The 20,033-nt window shown below is 38.7% G+C and overlaps 2 protein-coding genes across 2 annotated transcripts; both read right to left on the bottom strand.

Moving 5' to 3' along the window:
• Positions 1 to 3,740: 3,740 nt before the first annotated feature.
• On the bottom strand, positions 3,741 to 5,673 carry LOC137950246 (probable carotenoid cleavage dioxygenase 4, chloroplastic). The gene has a single exon (XM_068796632.1). It carries the CDS (start codon positions 5,671 to 5,673, stop codon positions 3,814 to 3,816), a length of 1,860 nt encoding a protein of 619 aa, XP_068652733.1. The 3' UTR covers positions 3,741 to 3,813.
• Positions 5,674 to 6,978: 1,305 nt separating this feature from the next.
• Positions 6,979 to 15,364, bottom strand: LOC137950462 (histidine--tRNA ligase, cytoplasmic-like). The gene is given in 9 exon segments (XM_068796941.1): positions 6,979 to 7,497; positions 7,499 to 7,716; positions 8,676 to 8,822; positions 10,351 to 10,632; positions 11,447 to 11,581; positions 11,701 to 11,958; positions 13,641 to 13,820; positions 13,980 to 14,231; positions 14,276 to 15,364. Coding segments are annotated over 9 exon segments (2,652 nt in total). The 5' UTR covers positions 15,338 to 15,364; the 3' UTR covers positions 6,979 to 7,379.
• Between the last annotated feature and the right edge of the window lie 4,669 nt (positions 15,365 to 20,033).

The raw sequence follows: 20,033 nt of genomic DNA, 5'->3' as shown, positions 1-20,033 counted from the left end.
AAAATCTAAACATAAAAACCCAAACCTTGCCCTATTCTTGATTATTTTTCCTTTTTATAGAGAGATTGACAACAAAGTTAGATAAAAATGCTCTATTGTGACTCTCTTTTTCTTTCTTCTTTCTTCTTGTCTAGTCCTTAATTTGAAAACCTAAGGACTTAGACTAGACCATACCGCTACCTTTGTCACTTAATGGGAAGACGATGAGTTTCGCTTTTGCTTTCTTATTGTCTTTGTTATTCTCCCAATATGTGAGAGAGTTGGTCCTAAATTCTTTGTGATGCATTTTTAAGAAAATTTGAAGTCTTTTTTTATGCGATACAAGTTATAAGGTATGAATGATGAAAATGATGTTGTAGGGGACATACTTTGCTATATATAACATCAAGTGGTCTGTGCACCTATGTTGACAGCACTACTTGTTCAATAATCCAAAACTCTCAAGAGTTGTGTAACACTGATATTTTTATCTCTCCTTTTTTCTTTTTCGTCTTCCTTCTTTAGGGTATATTTGGAGACCACAAAAAATAAAAGAAAATAAAAGAAAGGGGGAGAGAGTGATTTTCCATTTTTTGGCAGTAGAGAATTATGGAGGGAAAAGAAAATGAGATAGAAACATGTTCCATTTTCGAATGATGGAATTCCAATAAAAAAGAAAAGAAACAGAAATGATAGAGAAAATTTCATCCGAGTGAAAGAGGCAGCCCTAGTTCGTTTGTGAGGATGCAAATTCTCATCTCTTGTTTTGTTTCCTGCCTCAACAAGCATCTTTTGCCAGAAATTTCTTCATCGGAAGTTATGTCTCTCTCCCTTGTTTCCCTCTCTCTCCCCTATCTCCCCCCGGTTCTTTCTTCTTGGACTTTGCTTCAGTATTGTTTCTATTAGCCATATTTTCCATTTATCTCTCCTTTTTTCCCAAATCGTTACCTCTCTTCCATTTATTCTAGTCGAGTCATTATTTCTTCTTTGGTATCGTTTCTCTCAACCATTCTCTTCCATTAATCTCTTCTTCTTCCAAAATCTTGAGTTTGTTCTGTCTTCCCAAATCACTATTTTCTTCTTCTCTTTGCTAAAGCTTTGACCATCCTCTAAGGGTATCAAACTGCATGTTTTTAACACTACATCTATCTACCTGCAAATCCCACTCTTGATATAGTACTATGGATTTCATTGTTTTTCCTTTGACTTTGCCTCTCTTTTGAGACCTAATGATTCTAATTTCGATGTCTTTTGAATTCATCTGTCTACCTACCTTATGATTCTAATTGAATCTAATTTTGGATCACTTTTTACTTCTTGGGAGAGATTGAGGGATGCAAATAAGCTTGATACAAATAAAAAATGTTTGGCAATAAAAAACGAAAAAGATTATGACTTGTAAAGAGAAAGAAAGATTTTTGTATTATTAGATGAAATGATGTATTATATTTAGTTTCTTCTGTATTATCGGACTTGGTTAAGGAGGTCATAGTCATCTTGATGAAAGAAATAAAGGAATGTATTATTAGATGTTTTATTTTCACTTACAACTTCCAAGGTACCTTTTTCTAATACATGATTGTATTTTGTTCTTTCATTTGCTAAAGGATGAATAGTAAAGATAACATGAGTATAAAAAAAAGTTGTTGTAGTTTATGAAGCCGCTAGTGTGGCATATGTTGAATGGCGTGTAGTAGTATGGTATTATAAAAAAATTATCGATAAACCAAACTTGGAGGGAAGTAATAGTGGGAGAAGAATGCTAATGGAGCGGCTTACCTATTCAAATGACAGATTGTCGAGAGCAACTGCGCATGGGGGTCGATGCATTTGGAAGATTTGTTAACATCTTAAGGAAAACCGGTCGTCTTAAAGATACTGTGTATAGTATCGTAGAGGAGAAAGTGACAAAGTTTCTCTATATTGTTGGCCATAATTGGTAGAATTGTTTAGTAAAATTCCATTTCTTTCTTTCTAAAGAAACAGTTAGTCATCACTTCCATCAAGTCCTTCAAACAATCATATCTTTGGAAGACATTTTTTTCAAACAACCTGATGGATTAAAAGTTTCCCCAAAAATTAAAAACAACATTAAGTATTGGCCATACTTTAAGGATTGTGTAGGAGTTATTGATGGAACACATATTCGTGTACAAGTGTTAGTAGATGATGTATCAAGATATCGAGGACGAAAGGAGCATCTAACACAATGTGTTGGCTGCATGCATATTTGATATGAAATTCACATATGTTTTGGCTAGTTGGGAGGGTTTGCATCCGATTCAAGGATTTTGAATAATGCATTGATAAGAGAAGTAGACAAATTGATTGTACTTAAATGTAATCTCTGAGCTATAAAAATAATTATTTTTATAAATTTAATTGTAATAACATAACATTTTTGCCCACCAGTAAATATTATGTAGTGGATGTAGGGTTTATGTTGAGAACTGGCTTTCTTACACCATGTCGAGGCAAACACTATCACATTAAGGAGTATTTAGTTCGTGGTGCTGAGAATTTTGAAGAGATGTTTAATCATAGAAAAGATTTCCCATTTTGAAGACAGAGCCTAATTATCCAATTCAAACTCAGGCGGATATTGTATACTAACTTTGTTTATATTCTGTTAAATGTGTAGGCTCATCCAAATGCAAAAAAAATATCAATATAAGCCTGTTTTGAATTATGATTACTTACATATTTTCTTTGGGAAAGATCGTGCAACTAAGTCTAGTGGTACTACAACCAAAGAGAGGCAAATGAATTTGGATAAGGGGCCTAGCATATCAAATTTGGGAGATAGTTTTATTTCCCTTGAAGATGGTACTAATGAAGTGGAAGATACCGCAAATTCTCCTACTCAAGAGGCAACAATTCCTAGAACGTCTACTTCATTTAGAACTAGTAAGGTAAAGTGAAAAAACGACAGGTTTTTTATGTCTTAGAAGAATATCTTAAATCAATCAAGGGAGTATTGATGAACTTGCAACTTCTATTTCATTAGAAAACATTCAAACATCTCAAGCACGTGAGTTGTACAATGAAGTGATGAAGATTCCAGAATTTGATGAACATGCCATGATGAAAGCATATGACTTTCTTGTTGAGAGTTCTATTAGAGCAGTTGCTTTTATGGGGCACCCTCCTAAAGATCGACTAATGTAGTTGATGATGAAAATGGATAATTAATTGTCTTACTTTAAAAATTGAGTAATTCAAACAATTTTGAGTAATGTTGTCCTGACAATTTTGAGTACTTTAGTTAACTTACTTTATGATGAAGTGACTTGATTAAACAATTGATGTTTAAGAGATTTTATTAAGTAGATATCTTCTTATTACATATGTTATTCCTATGAATGTGTTGATGTTTATTGAATAAATTTCTTCTTATTACATATGTTATTCGTATGAATATATTAATGGGCTAGGTTTACAGGGACGGTTCGAGGATGGGTTAAGTTTAAGTTGGATTTACAAGAGCATGGGGGACAAGGTTGTAGGGATGGTGATCGGGTTGATGTTTTGAATTTTTTCGGGTTTGGGTTTTGGGATCAGGGATCGAGGTCCTGTTCGGGTTTTTATGTTTATTACTTTTTTAGGTCAGAAAAAAAAACATTTTTTTCTTTTTTTTCTTTTCTTTTCTAGTGGTTCAAGAGAATCCTTACCTATCTCCTATCTCCTACCTTTTTTCTCTTTTTTTTTTTTCTTTTTTCTAGAGGTCGAAGAGAATCCTTACCTATCTCCTATCTCCTGTCTCCTATCTCCTCGGTCTACATTTAAAAACACTTTAATGGGTCCATCAACTTCTAAGGGCCTTAAATTAAAAAGTTATTTGAGCCACTGAAGCTGCTTTTCGAGATCGCTTTCGCGGACGAATAGCCCGTGGAACCCGTACGGGACTCTCGCCGGTAGCTTGACCGATGCCACGATCTCCAGCGTCGGCGACCTGGCGTCCATTACCAGAAACCTCGATTCCCCTCCCCCCGGCTTCTCGTTGTCATGCACGTAGCTCACGATATACCCGTCATCCTCCTCCGCTTTCTCGTCTTCGGGATTCCTCGCCACGAAGAAGACCTCCCCACCGTAGCATCCCTCGCCGTACTCTCTTCTCGCGACAGTGCAGTCTCCTCTCCCCGCTTCTAGGTCTAGTTTAACCAACCCCGAAGCTTTGGGGAAGGGATTTCCGACCGCCATGTACGAGTACCTGTTCTTCTTCGCCGTGTAGGAGGGGTTGATGATGCCGAACTCCAGATTGTCAGCGGCGACGGGGGTTCTCTTCACCAGGCCTGTCTTCAAGTCGATCCGGACCTTCTCCACCATGCAGTGGAGGAGGTGCATTCTCTCGAGTGTGTGCTCGACGGAGACGAGATTGGGGGCTATGAGCACGACGGCGTCGCCTCCCTCCTCGTCCCAGGCGTTGACGGCGTGCATCATGTTGAAGCCCGGGACCTCGAACCACCGCATCTCCGATTCGTCCTCGGCGTACCTGGGGATGATTCCAATTCTTGGGACCTTCGTGGGATCCGCCCCCACCGGTGATCCGTTGCCCAGAATCATCTCCAAAGGGTTCATGACAATCTGCATGTCCACGAAAACGGCGAAGCGTTTTGTGATGGCGAAGTCGTGGATCATGGAGGGCTGGCCAAGGGAGAAAATGGGCACGTCCGGCTGTTTGATACCGTCGGCGTTGAACCGGAAATAGGTGAGATACGGCGGCACCGGACCGTAACGGAACGCGAACACCTCGCCGGAGTCGGGATCCACCTTGGGATGAGCCGTCATGCCCATGAAGAGCTTACCGTCGAAATCACATCGCCCGACCGTGTGCACCTCGCCGTCAGAGCTCACTCGCATCTCGTAAGGAAGGTCCGACTCTCCGAGCGCGTAAAGCCTATTCCCAAATAAGACGACACTGGTGTTGGCCAAGCCGACGCCTTGCAACGGATTGAACTGCCCGGACAGAGCCCTAGCCGCCGCGACGGCGCCACGGGCGATGCCTCCATAGCCGTGGAAAGCAGAAAAGACGTTTGGGTAGACGGCACAACCGGCCTTCTCCTCCGCCATATATTTGAAGGTTCTCACGTAGCGGCTACAAAGAGTGGCGCGCCCCCCGGATATGCGCAGCGAATGGAGCATCCCATCTCCGTCAAAGAGGTGGTAAGGTCCGCGAGGGAGGTATCTGGGATTGGGGCCATTGCGGATGTACGCTCCATCCAAGCAGGGTGGAAGCTCCCCCTCCACCTCCAAGCACTCCGTCGGCGGCAACTCGTCGACAGGCGCAAAATTCTCTGACAAGACGTGTTTTGGGTTGACGCTTGGTCGGATCGGGGGATCAACGAAGTTGTTGATAATGTCATCAAACGCATTACAGACGATGGTCGGGATGGAGAAAGCCTGCGGACGTGGCTGAGTCAGAGTCGTCTTCTTCCTCTCGATGTTCTTAATAATCAAGCCGGAAGGACGGGACTTAGCCCGATTTTCGAGCCCCTCCGGTTTCGCTGCAGCCGTCGAAGAAGACGACGAGGGTCTTATGGGCAGTGACTCTTTTGGGCTCTGCTGGGTGCGTTTATCGTCTATCTTGACAGCAGAGATTTTGGTTGGGATATCAGTATGCACCCTTCTGCTAGGAGGAGAAAGGCTTGGTAAACTGGTGAAGAGGGAAGAGGAGAAGGCGTCCAGTGCGGCCATCACTAAAAAGCCAGAAGAAGAAATTAAAAATGGAGATCTTTAGCTTTGTACAAAAGTAGAAAGAGTAGAAGGGGATGAGAACGCTGGTGGCCGGAGGCCTATTTAAGCTTAGGATCCATCACAAGCAACAAAACGAAAATGTATATCTCAAGTGAAAGAATCAAATCGGAGCAGATAATTGTGAAATTGGGATGTGAAAACAAGAAATATCTGAGAATATATGGATAAAACAGACGAAGAAGAAGGATAAAATCGATAAAATGAAGCGTGCAAGGCATCCTTTTGTCTCCCAGGGGTCAGTTTCCTCCAACAAAAAATCAGCATTTTATCTTGTGGAGCAGGGAAAGTGAGGACCTTTGATTTAGTTATATAACATAAATGAGGTGGACCGTTGGAAAATGACTTAGATGCTGCATGCCACAATAAAAAGCAATGGAAATTCCTGGCTTCCATTATTATCGGCAGAGCGACAGGACAAGGAGTGGCTTGGGCCTGTATCATTCTTGTCATCTCTATTCTTGTCCATCCCAATAAATAAATAAATAAATAGCAGGGTATTTCTCAAATTTTCTTATTTTTTTCTTGACCGAACAAAGGAATTTTTTTTTTCTATCACTACTATGGTGTCACCTATAAGCTAAACTGAACTAGGAGAAAGTCGGGTCCAAAGCTTATCCCAAAATAACTAGCCGATTTAAGAAGTTTTTTTTTCAACTAATAAACTCAAGATCATTATATTCACTAATCTATGTGAGATTATTCTTTAACAATGATTCTGGGTCAATAGGGCGTTTGGCCCTTGCTTATCACTCTAATTTGGAATTTTTTTCTAGTCTCAATTACACGGTCAAACTTAAACTCTAATTAGTTAAGGTTTCTCCTAATAATTAAATTTTATTCTAAACATTAGTATTGCTTACTAGAGTTCATAGAAGACTAAGAGGGGCAAAAGGAGTTGTAATATCCACATTCTACCAATTCTCTCTTTTTGAACCTATTTGAAAGCCTAAAGGATTGAAGAATCTTGTTCTTTCTTTTGTGTCTTGGTTCAGAAGGGGTGATTAGGTTAAAAAATAATAGTCAAATCACACCAAAATTAGGGGTATTCTCATCCCAAATAAAAGAATATTCATTTAATTTTTTAACATTTTTTTTTCTGTTATGGTGATTCAAGGCCATGTTATTGAAGCTTTCCTAGTGCCAACAGGAAAGAAGAGAGAAACACAAAAAGATTTTTTTTTGAAAATTAAAATTAAAATATTTATAAAACAGGAAAAATACATTTATTAAATTCAAGGTGCCAGTCACATGTAAAAAAACTAATACACCCAAGCCGCCCCAGATCGTTAGGATCAAGTTTGTCGATCCTAGTAACTGAAGTCGACTTTCCACAGGCCTGTACAAATTGAATCAGGAAACGTATGCGTCAATGTTTGAGTTCAAACCAGTAAACAATCCCCTCGACAGGAGGAAAAAAAAGAGAACCAGTAAAGAATCCCCTTATCCAACTTTGAAGTTACAAAAGAGAAGGGGAGAGGGAGAAAACAATCCCCTCCACAATTGATACACAAACAACAGACCTCCAATTAATTTTGCCTCCAACTAATCTGAAAGAGACGGAAAACTATGGCCATTAGACAAAAAAATAGATCATCCAAGTGATTCGGGCTGCAGATAATTTTCCATCGGAAATGGATGTTGATACGCTAGAACAACAAGTTAGATTGTGATTGCATACGATTTAACCTCCTCTGCAACTCCTGGACAAGTTGAACACGGGGTACAACCTCCTCTTTATTAACTGCAATTTCTTTTACATTTGCAACCGTCACGCAGTTCAGTCTCACCCACAATGACCATAAATGGGATACAAGATTGTTTGGCACGGTCGATCTGCTTCATCACTTTGTTGGTGATAGCATATTCGGATTTTATATGGACTTTCCACAGCTCGCTCACTAGTTTGGCAGCATGGCTGGTCAATTCGTCCCCTTTCTTCCCAACAAAAACAACCAGCACTAGTGTTTCAGTGGCTCGAATTGCCTGGAAAAGAGTAGCCAACGATCAGATACAAGGTCTATTCAAGAAAATTTGATAAAAGAAGGAATTTTTTAGAAGGGTAAAACAAATCTTTTGTGTTAGCAACTAGCACAAAACATCAAGTTAATTGGCATGTCAATTGAATTATGTTTACAGTCAGGTTCATGGTATCACAAAACACAGCTCAATAGCTCTGGAAGCGAGAGAAGATAGCAGCTGCATCATAAGGCGGATGAGAAGGAAAAGCCGATGTCATGAAAATAACGTATCATCAGATGGCTTATAAGACTATAATCTCTTGCATAAATAAAACTTTTTGAATTATCTGAAAAAAGGACTTAACCACAAGGCCAAGGGAAAATCAAACTTCAACACAAGCAAAAACATACAAATGAAAAATGGTTTCATGAAGAAAAAATCATACTGTCGTACCATCTTAAGGTCACCAATGTCCAATAACTACTGCCATGCCCATACTGAGTTACTAGAACTATTAAGTTTTTCGAGGCAAACCGAACTTCATACTGTTTTTCTGCTTGTCCCAAGTTTTTTTCTTTAAGGCAAACTGTAAGTAATAAAATGCTAGGTTGCACAGGAAAACAAAATCTTGCATTTTTTCTTTTTTCTGAAAGAGGTTCTTGTAATAATATTGCACTAAAAAAAGCCATGCTTCTGACCTGCAGGTTGCAGAGTCATTTATAAAACATCCATACACATTGCATGCAAGAAAATACAATATTGCTGTATCCAAGTGCTAAAAATGCCTAGCACGATTTGCATAGGAGGACTATTCTTCTAATATTGAAAACAGAAAGTATTCTAATTTTCACTTTTGACAGGAAATGAAAAAGTAGGAAAAAGTAAAATCTTTGGCCTTCAAAAGAAGATCATGGGTTTCTTGAATATGGTTGCTTCCAGAACTCCACCCTAATCATAACTGCATAATCATCAAAATCTCTCACCTGGCTGTTGTCTTTTGCGAGCTGTTCCTCCATAATAGTAAACACTCGCTCAATCCCAAGGCTGATACCAACAGCTGGAACTTCTTCCTTCGCACCAAACATCTTTACAAGATTGTCATAGCGCCCTCCTGCTGCAATAGAACCAACCTAATGGCATAGACCAGGTTAGATATATGCATCTAAACCACACCAGAGTTAACTATGCACTGAGGTGGGGCAGAAAAATCATATATTCCAAAATGAAAATAGCATCTGGCAGAGAGAGTAATGAACTGCTATTGACAGACTGGGACCCACACACACATCAATATTGAAGAAAACATAAGATATGAGATTTTGCTAGTTCATTTTTTCTTTCGGATTGTCAATACAAAAAAAGTTCCAATGTTTCTAACTTGAAACCAACATAGCTTCAGTGTTAAACATATTTTACTTGAGTGATAATAGCTACTCAGAATCAAGTAAAAGTAGCAGTGACTATATAGCTCTTCAGTTTCATCAAAAAGTGTCAAGAAACCCCTGGTCTCTCCTTTATAGTCAGGTCATGAAGAAAACAGACACGAGCTGTGCCTATAATTTTGATGCCACCACAAACCACATATTTGAATGCAATGTCAAACTTCTACCACATACAATCACCTTTTGTTACTAAACTAGATTGCACTCAAGTATCATTTTGAGCCCTTTGATACATGTTCAGCCATGAAAATACTAGGAAAGCCAGATATAGACACTTAGAGATTCACGAATTCCCAAAGTTTGGAATTCAACGAGAGCATCAACATATTAAAGTGGTAGAATCAAGTGAAACTACTTCAAAAAGGTCGAACTGCCTTTCAACCATAACATAATTTTTAACAGAGAAAAAATAATTAATATTGTTAAGTTGGCTCAAAGGCCCAAAATGACTAGTCAACTTAGGAAGCCTTTTTCCCAACTAATAAACTCAAAATCTTTGTACTCACTAATCCATGTAAGACTATTCCTTAATACTCCCCCTCACATGTAAACCCTCTTTTGTGGCTCTATAAGTAAATAATTTAGGTGTAGACCCATAAACAAGTACCCGCTCTAATACCATGTTAAGTTGGGTCCAAGGCCCATCTCAAAATGACTAGCCAACTTAGAAAGCCTTTTTCCTAACTAATAAAATCAAGATCTTTATACTCGCTAATCCATATGGGACTATTCCTTAATACTCCCCATCACGTGTAGGCCCTCTTTTGTGGCTCTACAAGTAGATAATTTAGGTGTAGGGGCTCTTTTGTGGCTCTACAAGTGGATAATTTAAGTGTAGACCCTTTTGTGGCTCTACAAGTGGATAATTTAGGTGTAGACCCTTTTGTGGCTCTACAAGTAGATAATTTAGGTGTAGACCCTCATATGAGTACCTGCTCTGATACCTTGTTAAGTTGGGTCCAAGACCCATCACAAAATAACTAGTCAGCTTAGGCAACCTCTTTCCCAAATAATAAACTCAAGATCTTTGTACTCAGTAATCCATGTGGGACTATTCCTTAATTAATAGAGAAAAAATTATTATTCTTACATACCCCCACCCCCCTTCTCTCTCTCAATAAAGTTACTCTCGCTTTTCAAAAATAAATAAATAAATACATACTGATCATTAACTTTCCAATATCAGCAGTCTGAGATATGGAGAAAAGCTATTTACCTGTGTTGTACCTTTGAAAACAGCTTCAAATATAACTCCAGTATAATAACCGAGACCTCTTGCAAGGCTCAAGTCAAATGTCACTTTGTCTATACAGCTTGAACTCTCCAGCGCTCCAAATAAGATGCCCAATTCCTTTAATGCTTTGACAGATCCCTCATTTTCCATAAAAAGGCTGCCATCTTGTCTTAAATCAGACAGAATCTCAAGTGGAGGCCCTCTTTTTTCAACAAAAGAACCAATCAGCTCCGCTGTTTCAACAGCTAAGCTTTTATCATTAATCTAAACAAAAAGACATACATCAAACATTAGACAAAACAATTGCCTTACCAAGACAAATGAAAAAAAAATGATTAACAGTGTGCCATAAGATATAATAATAAATAATGCTATAAAAAAAGATGAGCATCCAGATTCTAGACATCTACTCAGTAAGAAACAAATAAAGTTTACAAATTTTAAAAAATTAAAGCTGATGGATGAGGATCTGCATATCCTTAGATGACCGATTGAAAAGATTTAAGATACACATTAGCAAAACCAACATGGAAGGCAGAGCAAACACATGTACAATTTTTTTCAATCATCGAGAACAGAAGCTCTTTTGTTACTTGGATGGGATCAGAAGTGGGGAAATCGAACACATGAGAATCTTCGATATGCATTTGATTAGAGTTATCGTTAACTGACTGAAAAAAAGGTTTGAATGAAGGATTGGATCAGAATCTTCCTTCGATTTCTTTTTTTCCCTCAACTTTTTCTTTCTTTCTGTAGTACACTTCCAGCAAATCAATGGGATCAGAATCTTTTCTTTCAGTAGTATGGGCTGTTTTGAATGTCTTGTACATTGTCACCTCTATGACTGCTTAATGAATTCCTTTTCCCATCTTCTTTAAAAAAAATGCAGTTTAGTAAACTTATTGAAAAAGATTACAAATATAATGAACCTTCCTGTCTTTCTGAACATACTAAGTTATCAGGCATGTCTATCAGGCAGTGAACCCACACAGAAGAAACGAACAATAAAATATGTATCTCGGGAAGAAGAAATAAATAAAACTCTTCATTAAAAATAAATAAAAAATAAAACTCTTACCAATTCCCCCTTGACTTGTTCAAATGATAGTTTGTCCAACTTATCGATACTGGAGCAGACAGTCCTAAACTTTTCATCTGGAACTCCACAGATAGCAAACATCCCATCTAACAGTTTCCGATGATTCAACTTTATCTAAAATTGTAAAACAGGGGGTATCTTCATGAAAAAATTAAACAGAAAAAGAGGAACTAACTTAGCTGATAAGCCAGACATTAGAACTATCAACAATTTAATGTAAGAAAGAGCAATACCTCATAATCACCAATGTTCAATTCGTCTAGTAGCTCTGTCAACACTTTAATCACCTCAAAATCAGCTTCCATCCAATCACATTTACCAGCAATATCGAAGTCACACTGATAGAATTCACGGTACCTCCCTTTAGACGGGTTATCCCTTCTGTATACTTTAGCAATTTGATACCTTTTCAGCAAGTTGGTTTTATTCATGGCTAGGTATCGTGCAAATGGAACTGTAAGATCGTATCGCAAAGAACAAATTTCACCACCCTGCATACACGACGAAAGTGTTTGAAGCATTTGACAAGAAGCCAATCAATGTTTCAATTGGGTTGAGATCAATTCTATCCCAAAATGACTAAACCACTTAGGAGGCCTATTACTTAACTTTATAATTAAATAATCTTTCTTAATACTTCTCAATGTGGAAATTTTCCAACTCAAAACTCTCCCTAACCTCCAGGCTTACACATAACGGGCTTACAACATGTCCATAACATAAAAAACCTGTCTCTCACCTCATGGACCTCACACAACACAAATAGCCTGAGAAGTACACATTGGGCCTCGGCCCTCATATGCAACCTGATCTGATACCACTATTGGGTTAAACCTGGTTCCATCTCAAAATAACTAGTTTATAATTGAATAATTTTTCTTAACACTTTTCAATATGAGACTTTTTCCCAATCAACAGTTTCAAAGTAACTTTATAAGCATATATATATATATAATAGAGAGAGAGAGAGAGAGAGAGAGAGAGAGAGAGAGAGAGAGAAACAGTCCAGAACATCAATCAAAAAGGTTTGGTTCTTCAAAGACAGAGGTGGCTAAAAGAGTAATGCAACCAAATATACTAGATTTTGGAAATTATTCCCTAGTTTCATGTTCAGTTGTTCTCAAAGCAGTGGAGCAGCTGTAACAAAACATTCACTAAAATACAAAAGAAACTATAAATATCATTCATATAATCTCTTTACTGTGATTTTCAGCTATAGTAGAGACCTCAGCTGGTTAAAGGAATTGCCAGAAAATTTTGAGTATGCCCTGAATAAATGATGAGAAGCTGGATGTAACTGATTTTATGAAAATTTGGAAAGAAAAGTATATAAAATTGGTGAAAACAAGACTCATAAAAGAACTTGATCCAGATCTGAAAGATGGAAGGACAAAGAGGAGCCCAACAATCTCCTTTGTCCCACCAATCAAAGTATTGGCAATGCCATCCAAAATCAGGAGCTTTGGGGACTAAATGAGATCTTAAAATTTATGTTTGAAGACAAAACTCAACAATGCAAGTTAAACCAGCTGAATTATGTTATTCTACTTTCAGTTAATGATTTTTCTTATAGAGCATAGGTTTCTCTTTACTGAGTTACTTACTTTGTTTTGGCATTCAGTATACGACAAATCTTGTTCTCTTATTACGGTTTAGGATTCTTTGAAGACTTTCTTCTTTCTTTTTTTTGAAACAGAAAAGACTTTCTTCTTTCATAACAAAGTTTCAGATCCATCGCAAGAGATTGAGAAGTTGTCCTTCTTTCACAACCTTTTATGGTGTTTTTTACAAACTTATTAAGATTAGTGCACAGAGAAAGTAAATTGCATAGGAAACGAGGCACATAACAAATGCAATAGATAGTGGGGGGCAACTAATCTTGGAAGTCAAACCTAAGGTTGAGGCAAGAGATGGCATCAAGACACCTCAATTCAAGTAAAAATTTTCTCCAATAAGTGAAATCATACCCTTTTGCTGTTTTCTCGCCTACTCACTTTTATGCTTAAAATAGAAAGTCACTCGGGCAATTTCACAATGGTTACTTGGGCAATTCTTTTTCTTTAAAATTCACTTTAACCAATTCTTTTTTTAAGATAAAAAAATGCAGGATCTTTCAGCAAATTACTCTTGCAAATAAATATAAAAAACAGCGACCTGTACATTTTGTACATACCTGGTCCGCAAGATCATATATCAGCTTGGAGTCTTCTCCATATTTTCCCATTAGAGTTTCTCTCAATTCGAAGACAGGAGTATCCAGAGCTGTGCCTCCATGCCTCTTAAATACACCAACAATTATTGAAAATGCTCTCTCTCTAATGGCCATTTGTTCCTTTCCAAAATCTCGAGTACCCTAAGAAATGCATAAAGCTCCCAGAGGTTAACAAAAAGTGATAGATTGTGGGGTAGAAAAAAAATAGTGGTAATGAGTGACCTAAATAAATACCACTCAAGCACCACACGCTTAAGCACTGATAATTAGCAAAGAAAAATGACATGATGCAGTTTTCACCTTGGGAATTTTAGGAAGTCTCCTTACTTCATTGCTTTCAACTACTTCTTTGATGATATTTGAGAGAACAGTGAGTTCAGGGTCTACAGGAGCAAAAAGAGAAGAGAGTCTGGTTGCCCAGTCTACGAGGACCAGCTGATTATCATGAGCTATTTTGCTCTTGATTAGAAGCACATCTTTCAAAAATTGTCTTATGATAGTAGTGCCCTTTCCCAAGACCTTCTTCTTATTCTCATTCTTCTTCACATTTTTCTTCTCGTTTTTCTTATCATTCTGATCTTCATGTTCTTTTCCACATTCTCATTGTTCCCACACAATTCATCATTTAGCTCAAAAGCATATAACGCAATTGCAGCCTCCCAAGCAAGAACATTTCTTAATGTGAGCAAAAAGACGTATATCTCATGCAGAACGAAAGTAAGCTCCATTGAATTAGCTTTTGCCGTCACAGTATCCAGCCCTTTCTTGATTTCTTCAAAGTAAGGAACAGAATTCTTCTCTAGCAGCTCAGAGACCTGAGCCTTCTGCAGCTCGTCCAATCCATCAACTGTCATTTTGGCGCGTCGCAAACTAATTTCACCAACCGCACGTATCGCCCACGTGAGAGGTGATACAGCAGCCACCAACGACTGCCCCTTTCCACTGACCTTTGAATTTAACACTGCTCGAGCTCGAGCGTGCACTGATCTCACAGCACTCCTAAAGTCTCCGTGAAGCTCTGGAATCTCAGTAACCACGTCCTTAGTGTTATGGCCAACAAATTTGGATCCGAACAGCAAATCTCTCATGTCACTCGCCACATCCGTTTGATCTTTTATTGAAAAACCGTCGCCCGAGACCGGCAAATCAAATGCCCTTGGGTCAGCATTGATGGCCTCACAAGACAATGCAGCAACAGCGTCAATGACTGGAACAAGCGCTGAGGCAGAACAATCAATGAGAGCTAAAATTCCGCCCAAGTCAGCCAGAGATGCTTCAACAACTGATTTTTCTGCCGTCGTAGCCGCAATATCATTGAAAATGGAAGCCATACCAATGGTCTCCGACGCCTCATTTAGGCATTTCTGAATTAACAGAGGCAGGTCAGTACGAATGCCAGAATCGACGAGGAGAAGCTTGTTCAATAGGACAAGTAGAGCAGCACGGGATTCCTCTTGGGTCAGTAAGATCGAACCTGACGGTGACCAGTACTTAATTGAACAACCAAGATAAGGATGTTTCTTCGATTGCGACTGTGAGAGCTTTTCCAGGATCGACGAGTCGATCTCAACTTCGGCAAGCGCATTAGCGACGGCGTAAACGGAGGTTGACGAAAGTGAAGAACCTTTACCACCAACAGTTACAACGGAGGCCGCCATAGTTGGATCTCCGAGAGTTTCCACCTGGAGCTCTAGCTCCGTGATTCGAAAGTACAATTTACAGAGTAAAAACCGCGCAGAGGAGCAACGGAAGGGTTTTTGAGGAAAATGAAATTGAGAAAGAGAGAAACGATTTAATGGAAGATATTCTGAAACCGGGTTGCAGCGGCAGAAGCATTGGTCTCTGAGTGGGACCCTGGATCGAATGATAGAAAGGTTCCACTTGGGGCCAGTGGCTTTTCTCGTACGGCATATACCCGGTTTCGGCGGCGTTCAGATATGCTGAAACAGCGCAATCATACAATTCATAAAACTTGAATTGTTTACGATGTATACAGGATTCCAGCTGCACCTGGATTTGCTGAAACGAGAGAAAATTGTCATGGATTACTGGGAGTGAAAATATAATTTATATTTTCCAAAATGCGTTTTTATATCCAGAATTGTAATATCCATTCAAAATCCTGGTTCCAATCTATTTCAATTAAGCTCCACCATTTTGGTTTATCAATCGTGGATTTTTAATGTTGTATTTTTTAATGCCTGATGGCCCTACATGATTCAATGATATGTGTTTTCTTATATAATCACCAAACTAGATTAGACCTGGCTTAAATTAAGCTCAGAGATGAGGATGTGCCGATTTGGATGTAGGGGTGGCATCGAACTGAGCTGGTTTGCGAATACCTCGAGCTCGGCTTGGCGCTTGCTCGGGTCGGTTTGAATAAACCCAATCTTGAATCAAATTCAAGTCGGGTTTTGGGTTTATTTAAATAAACAAGTCAAACTCGAATGAGCAACAATTCGGTTCACAAGTTCGCCCGCCAACTCGTTTACTTAAACGAGTGGGAGTCATGAGGGCAATTCATTCGGGGAGTTAAATGTCTTCCGCTTCAACATATCCAGAGCAGAGGAGGTGTTTTGAGTTTTGACAGAATGATAGGGCAGCCAGGCCACGACACCTCCTCTTTGGCTACAGAAAATCGATTCCTCCTACCATACATCTTCCAACGTCCACAATTTTTTGGCACTCTTGCATATTTGGGTGTTGCCGAAGGAAATCACAAGTAAGCTTGATTTCCTTCAACATTATTCTCTGCCCCAAATACGAATTGTGAACTTTTTTAAACTTAGGCGTTTGTAATTTCTTCAAGCATCTGTAATTTCTTCGCCGCTCTAACCGATTTGGGCATTGCCGACGACTTGAGAATTGTTGACTCAAGTGTTGCCAACGGAAGTCACAAAACCAATTGATATCATCCTTGCCCATTTATCTTTGACCACTTTGAGTTATATTCTCTTTCTGATTTCTCACTTTTCGATTTCACTCTTTGAATAGAGCTTGGTGTGATAGATTAAACAAAGAGAGTCGATAGAGAGGCACAATTTTCACTTCCTTGGTCTTAGATCTTTTATAACCTTGTCTTCTTTTCCTTCCTTCACTTGGCTTGTCAAAAATCCTCTTGAGATACCTTATCGATCATCATGACAATTCGATTCAAACTTCTGATCCTCCTCGAAATTGATTTTGTTTTCTTACTATTAAAGTTTATTTCATTGAGTTTCTTTTATGTGGAATAATTTTTTCTGTCAGTCTTCTATTTTGTGGTCTAATTCCTTGTTAAGTCTTTGGATCTCCAGTTTTCTCTTCTCTTTAGGTTAAGTTCAAGTTCGAAATATTTAGATCAAACCCAACTTGAATATATGCAGGTGTGAGCTTGGCTCGACTCGATGTCACCCTTACCTGGATGGGAGAGACCCACGAGGAGATAGAAACTCATAGGATCCACCCTTATAGATTTTTTTTTTTGTATTTTGTATCAATTTTTGTGTATAATTCAAAAATCTATGACTCAAACAATTTTATTTTTAATAAACTTGTCAATTTAATAATAATTTATTTTAAATATGATTTTATGTTATTTTAGTATTATTTTAAATTTTAGTATCTAATTTTCTGTCGGTAGACGTGAGCCTTTTTCTAATCAATTTCATTATTTTTATATTTAAGTGCTTCTGTTGATGGAGTGAGTCTTCTCTTCGTCAGCAAAAAATTTACACTTCTACTAGAATAAATATCTCTATTATCAGAGTTTGAAAGTATAGTACAGCATCTTAATTTTTGCTGCCGTAATCCTTTCTACGAACTTTATCGATGTTGTTTTCGGTAGTTGGGAAGCTTTATCAACAATATTTTCACCAGCAGAAGTTCTGCCACTGAAATTTTTTGCCTTCTGTCCTTCTGTCCTTCTGCTTTCTTTGTTACAGTGAAGGTGGAGGAGACTTAGGTTCGACCTCCTTATCTCTTTTTTGTTTGCAGAAGCCCTCCTCCCACCAGTGAAAAAATGGGGGAGGGGGCATCCAGTTTTCTTCCCGTTTGAAAATTTTATTTATGTTTTTCAAGAAATGAAATAAAATTCCATAATCCTTAGAAAATTTGGATGAGTCATGAGGCCTTTCATACTAACCCTAGAATTTCCGTTCAACTGAAACTGGAATTCTCTGAAATCCAATTCTACTTCAATTCCTAAAACGCTTACCCCTTTTAAGGCCTTTCAAAAGCACAATCTCGGACTAGAGGCTTGTGAAGAATGCGGCTGCCCCGACATAGAAAGCATGCTAGAGAAGAACGATATAGATAGCTGTGGAAAGCAGCAACCCCTGATGATGAAGAGTGCTTTCCGTAAAGAGATTATCTTCACTTCGGTTTAGGAGCCTTCACCGATGCACCATTCCTTAAACCATATTTCTTCCTTCTCAGATATTCTTCTTTCACTCAGAAGCTACAACCATGACAAGAAGGTAGCTAGACAACCACAGTGGCCAGCCCACCAGGCACCATCTATAGTGCCAGCCTACTTTACTTTTCAGCAGTTTCCCGATTTAAGACGGCAACAGAAAATGGTTTTGCTACTCGGATAAGAAACAATGAAGTGGGTCACATCGTCCTTGCGATAGTGTTTATCTCAGCTAGCTTTCTCAAAGGTGTAGAAGCTGAGTTTTGTTTAAATGGGCATTGGAACTATGCCTGGGTTTGCTTCTGAATCTTTTTTCTTTTTTGAGTTTTGAAAGCAGAAATTTATTGCTGTATTTTTTGATTTGTTTACTCTTCATCAGTTTGAGGAGAAAACAAAAAAGGTAAAAAGAAAAATATCTTGAAAATAATATAAAATATTTTGTGAAAATTAAAAAACAACTTAGATCAAGAGCCAATTCAAGGCAAAGGTTTTCTGTCAGGTGCACCCAATGAATAGATCTCATAATTGAGATATCTTTGGATAGCTTGACGCTTTGTGTATTATTGTGATGCAAAGCTAGATGATAATTATCTGAGAACAAACATCTAAGCCCCCAATCCCAAAAGAAAAACACCATTTGGAGGAAAAGTCATTCTTTAAGATGTTTCTCAGCCATCTGAAGCCTTTGGTTCGGAGGTTCATATACGCAGTTGAGCTGCTACTGAAACTGTTTCTGGTTTTTTTCTCTCAGATGAGACTATGTTAGAGCAATCTGTGCAATAGTATTTTCGTCTGCTACATGCTGATGAACCTGGAGAACTATCGAAGCTTAGAAACATGACGACGAACCCTTTTTCTGTTTTCTTGGTAGCCACAAAACACATTCTACATCAAGAGTTTGTTTACCACTGATTTGTTCTGGGCTGCTGGTGGCCGGTGGCCGTGGCATCATTCTTGAAAAATCACTAGCCAGTCATTCGGTTATCTTGGATGAGCTTTCATTACAAAATCATGGAGGTCACTGGAATTGGATCCCACGGTGTTCCATCTCAATTGTACGGACTTCATAATTCTGGTCAGACGCGAATCCTGGGTAAACAAATCATCAATGCAGTGTACAGGACGGCCGGAGAATGTTTGACTCCTGGCAACAGAAGAATTAATGTGGAACCAAGACGAAGGGGATGATCAAGAAGGCCACCGGCATGTGTTTTATCGTCAAGGTTCGGACATGATAACACAGCCGATGATTCTGAAAATGAGAGAGATTTAAATTAATGGAAGTCAAGATCAAACACGGTAACATTGACTTGAAGCCTGAGTAGATGATGATGCTTCCACAGAAGCGGTGAATCTTGAGATGCCGCTCAGGGGAAGGAGCTCAAGTACTACTGCAGAGTCTCAAGCAACGTATCCATTCGTATGTGCAGGAGCTAGTATCGGCGTTGACTGTCGTTTCGGTCTCAGATCTAAACCATATGGAAACAATCTCTAATCTCTTCCTCAGAAATGGACGATCTACACCTTTCAAATCTGAAGATTTTCAAGCCATTGTTGATAATTCTGGGGAGTCAAAAAACTACATCTTACCTGTATGATGCAGTTCTTTTCTTCCTACCTTTGCCATCTGAGCTCCAACCAGAGCTCGTTTGTAAATTTACCCAGAAAGAGAGACCTAAAAAGATGGAAGATACGGTCAGATTATGACGACTTCTGCTGCAGTTCTACGCATATATGTCACAGAGACGCTTAAAAGGAAACAAAACCAGAGAAATAAATAGGCACGACGACGATTGTGTTTATTTTTAGAATCAACCCATTTGATGGACTCGAGATCTTCCAAGGGAGCGCCCAATCTGTTCATCTGCTAGATCAGTGATAGAAAAACCCATAAACCAGGGACTCAGCAAGCACTCGTTACCAAGTTCTCAGTAACCATCGAATTGAACTAGGAAAAA

Source organism: Aristolochia californica, unplaced genomic scaffold, assembly GCF_029961685.1.
Source record: "Aristolochia californica isolate CCGP_79_NKW_82.1479 unplaced genomic scaffold, dmAriCali1.0.hap1 SCAF_14, whole genome shotgun sequence".
Classification (NCBI taxonomy): Eukaryota; Viridiplantae; Streptophyta; class Magnoliopsida; order Piperales; family Aristolochiaceae; genus Aristolochia; species Aristolochia californica.
This window is presented reverse-complemented; position numbering and strand designations above follow the sequence as displayed.